A 3,966-nucleotide genomic window follows, 5' to 3' on the forward strand; every position below is an offset into this window, starting at 1 on the left:
CTTCCAGGCGGGCGGAGGCTGAAGGAATTCGCGGATATGTTCGTTTTACGTGGCTCTGTAAAGTGTGTGTGCTCATTCAGAAGCCCGCCATCTGCAAAAAGCCCAAGTTTTTAGTACCCTCCAGTGTCATCGCCCCGAGTTGGACAGGCAAAACAGTGAGTGACAGACCCAAAGCCAGGTGCTCCAGTGTTTCCCTCCATCCTCGCTCCGGGTGTGAGGACAGGGGAGTAGGGCCAGGGCAGAGTGGGGGACGAAGAGTCGTTTCATCAGTGAACAGTAAATGGAGTTACAGGCAGTTGTGTGAGAGGATGTTGGTGCTTACTTTTCAACTTTTTCAAAGAATGTGTCACAGCAAATTTGACCTCCTCCAATTCCTAACGTAAATGTCATTTGCAAGGAATTGCATTCACACGTACTGTTTCATTTCCAACCTATGAAAAATATTTCCCCATTACCTCCGAGTGAGACAATTGATAACTCATACATAAACTTGCTGTTTTGAGGTAATGGTCTAAAGATTCATGCTGAAGTGCTGTGCTTTGTGACATTGGTAGTTGGGTCAGTGGTTTTTTTTAATGAAAGCTTTCAAAGTAATCTTAAGTATTTTTGTTTGTTTCAGGAAAAAATGCATTGAAAGTGAACTAGAAGCTGCAAGAAGATGGTCTCACAAATGGGGATTCTTGAAAACACCTCCTGAGGAGGTAAAATGGAATGGCATATAAGCAACATATGAAATTTACTTGTACACAAATTTATCTGAACACAAAATTATGAGAGCACAGAACACTAGAAAAGTACTGAGTATGCTTTACTAAGCTAGGTTGCGAGGTAACAAGTCCACTACTAAGATGTGCTCAAAGTTCCATTTGTCCTCTGAATAAAATATGGCAAGTGGTAATTTACATGCTATGCATATTCTGATATATTTCTCTTGAGAAACATGACTCCTAATAGTGTTAACAAGTACTAGATGCACACTGACAGGAAAATATTTCCCCTTTGTCTATCCATATGGTAGTTTGAAAATCTAGGGGAAAAGGTTCAAGCTAATTAAATTTTCAGGGGGGGAATTTACAACAAACGAAAATATTTGGAGAGATGTCTATTCTCACTGATGTTTAGATATTAGAATATAGGAGCACATAATGTTACGTTTGGAATCACAGTATTTCATTGCTAAAGAACAGGATTGATGCAGCCCCCCAGTAGTTATACATGTAGTTTCCAGGGGGCTAGAAGTACTTAATTTGTTCTAGGATTTTTTGAAAATTCCTGTAGGCATCCAGGTTAGCACCTTTGAAAACTTTGGTCCTCTAGGCTTCAACATCCGTCCTTGATAACTATTGTCTGTCATGCACACCACCTTTGCACAGTATGAATAGATCTACAGCTGAAAAGTTGATGATTATGCATTGTCTCTATTGGGGAACGTGTGTATTTAGGATTTGTTAATCTTTGGTTTGTGGTCAGATAAGATAGATATATTTCTACCCCTTTTTGGACCAGTGATATAGTTAAGAGAGTTGGAATCACTCAGCAATACTTAGTCTTTCAACTGAAATTCAGAATTACATCAACTTCTGAAACCAAAAAATGCACTACCATAATTTCCAAAGCACTACAATAAGTAGTTCTGTTTTAGATAGAAAGAACAGGGAGTTTAGATGCAACAATGAGGGGAATGGTGTAGATAACAGATATTACAGCATATTTGAAAAGGTAAAGAGGCCAATTTTTAACGTTGATGTTTTGGGTTTAGTTGATTGAAGATGAAAAGAAAGAAAATACAAAGCCCAAGATACAGCTTCCGGAACACCTGCAGGTTCGACCTTTGACACCTGTGGAAAAATACATAAAGGTTAGAAAATTAGATTTTAAAATTGCAATACAGCAGTATGTGTCTTAAGAAACCACACAAGCTCTAAAAATCAGTTGTCTTGTAGAGGTGGGCCTTTAACTAAAGGTCAAAGTAAATTGTATTTGCAACCTGAGCAGTGCTTTAAAAGCATTCATTTAAGACAAGGAATTGCCCTTTGGATATGGTTGTTAGTTTGCAGAGCTTTCACTGTACATAATCATCTTTCTATAAAGCACCTCCCCCATGCACTCCTCTGTGACATCCAGTAACAGAACAAGTCAGCTGTACAGCTTAGTACAGAAGAGTGCTCCCAGGGCCAGTTATGACTGCTGACCATTCATTGATCAAATATACATATACATGGCTTACTTCAATGTTTATCATAACCTCAACTCTCAGTTTTAACTATTGGTTAAGATGCAGTCATTTTCCTAGCTTTATTTAAGACAGTCATCTTTTTGGCAGAGACAATGCCACTGTCCTCTTTAGTGGCACAAATTAGTCAGAAGCCAGTTCTAATGAGCCAATTCATAACTATTTGATTTTATATTATATGATTTATATTCACATATTCAGAGTCTAAAAGTTGTCAAACAGCTGAAAATGCAAGTGGAGTGTGACTGATGGTTTGATTTATAAATATACAATGTCAGAATCACCAATGAATAGGATAACTATGCAGGCAGCTAAATCAGTGACACTGTGAGAGGAACATACTCATAAAAGGAGAAGCAGAATATGCTAAGGAAGGTTAGTCCACATAAAGAAGATTAAGGAAACAAGAGAGACTGGAAATTCCTACTTGCTGAACTAGCTTTCTTTCAAAGGATTCCAAGGGTGGTGAGATAGGGTGAGGAAGTAGTAAAAGCTTTTACTGAGATTAAATTGAAACAAAAATTAAGAGCTAGTGCTGAGCATGGCAGAGAAATGAAATGGCAGCATTTCTGCCATTAGTGCTACTCATTCTTCAGTTTTGTCCCAAGCCTCCAATTTTGGTCAAGTCTATTTCTGCTTCAGCACAGTGAGAGTGTATGTGTGTTAACAAATCAGAGAGTTATCAGCTGCTAAAGTAGCACGCATAGCCTGGTGCATACTGAAATAAGGATCATAGTTTCAATTTCACCGCAGAACCTTTATTTGCTAAGGAAGATAAGGGTTAGCTGTGATTTAGGTCACCCTTTACATATTCAGACTGAGGTTTCTTAAGTCCTTATTCAGAACTATGTGTTTTTCTGCACATTTAGCTTCATCGTAACAGTCATCATATCTGTTCTCTCTAGGTTAGATTAGTAATTGCTTCTTCATAGTCCCTTCCCCCAGATCGTAAGTGGGACATGATTTCCTTCATTATCCTGCTCAGTGGGTGGCACTTTTGGCCATAAAAATTATCTTTTCAGAGGAACTGCTCCACCTAAGTATCATAAACATTTTTTCATCTTGGCCAAAGAACAAAGTGAACCAACTCTGGCAAGAGAACTGAAACATTGTTCTCTTGCTGTGTATTTCTCTACTAAGTCCCCAGATGCTATGATATAACGTGCCCAATTGAGATGATTCAGCCAAAGTAAGCACAGCAGTCAGTGAACAGAGGCTGTTGGCTTTTGCTTTGTTTCCTTTTTAGCTAGATTAGTTGCAGATTAACTTGATGCTTACCCATCTTTTAAAGTAGAAAGAAGGTGGAACGAATAAGTAGTTCTTGATGCAAAAGCCAGCTTGGTCAGTAATATCTTTAGCATTTGGCCACAAAACTATTATTCCATAGCTGCATTGCTACCAAATACATTACAGCAAGTATAAAATGCTATTTCTCCTGTTTAAAGCTGACTGGCTTTAAAGATTATTACTCTGTAAAGAAAAAAGCTAAAGCTGAAGATAAAAGTCTTCTCCTAATAACGTAAAGCCCGTAAAGCCCTTAGAAAGTTGTTGAGCGAAACTTGGGGAAAAAAAAAAAGTATGCTGACATACACTACTAAACAGTAACTTTGCTTTTTGATTTCCTGTTAAACATACCAATTTAGGCACTGAAATACTTCTTTTTTTTTTAGAATAGTGGTAAATGGAAGTTAGTTACTTTATTGGAATTTGGCCATTTTATGTCTCTCTTTCCC

The 3,966-nt window shown here is 37.9% G+C and overlaps 1 protein-coding gene across 1 annotated transcript in view; it reads left to right on the forward strand.

Moving 5' to 3' along the window:
- Positions 1 to 619: 619 nt before the first annotated feature.
- The window catches only part of LOC104621315 (chromosome unknown open reading frame, human C20orf85), a gene marked incomplete at its 5' end in the record, with an annotated part of 3,817 nt that continues 470 nt past the window's right edge, over positions 620 to 3,966 (forward strand). Inside the window, 2 exons of the mRNA XM_010287768.1 lie at positions 620 to 701; positions 1,760 to 1,858. Of these exons, the coding sequence (XP_010286070.1) occupies positions 620 to 701; positions 1,760 to 1,858 (181 nt within the window). The remainder of the gene's footprint in view (positions 702 to 1,759; positions 1,859 to 3,966) is intronic.

The sequence above is a fragment of the Phaethon lepturus genome, unplaced genomic scaffold (assembly GCF_000687285.1).
Source record: "Phaethon lepturus isolate BGI_N335 unplaced genomic scaffold, ASM68728v1 scaffold22995, whole genome shotgun sequence".
Lineage (NCBI taxonomy): Eukaryota > Metazoa > Chordata > Aves > Phaethontiformes > Phaethontidae > Phaethon > Phaethon lepturus.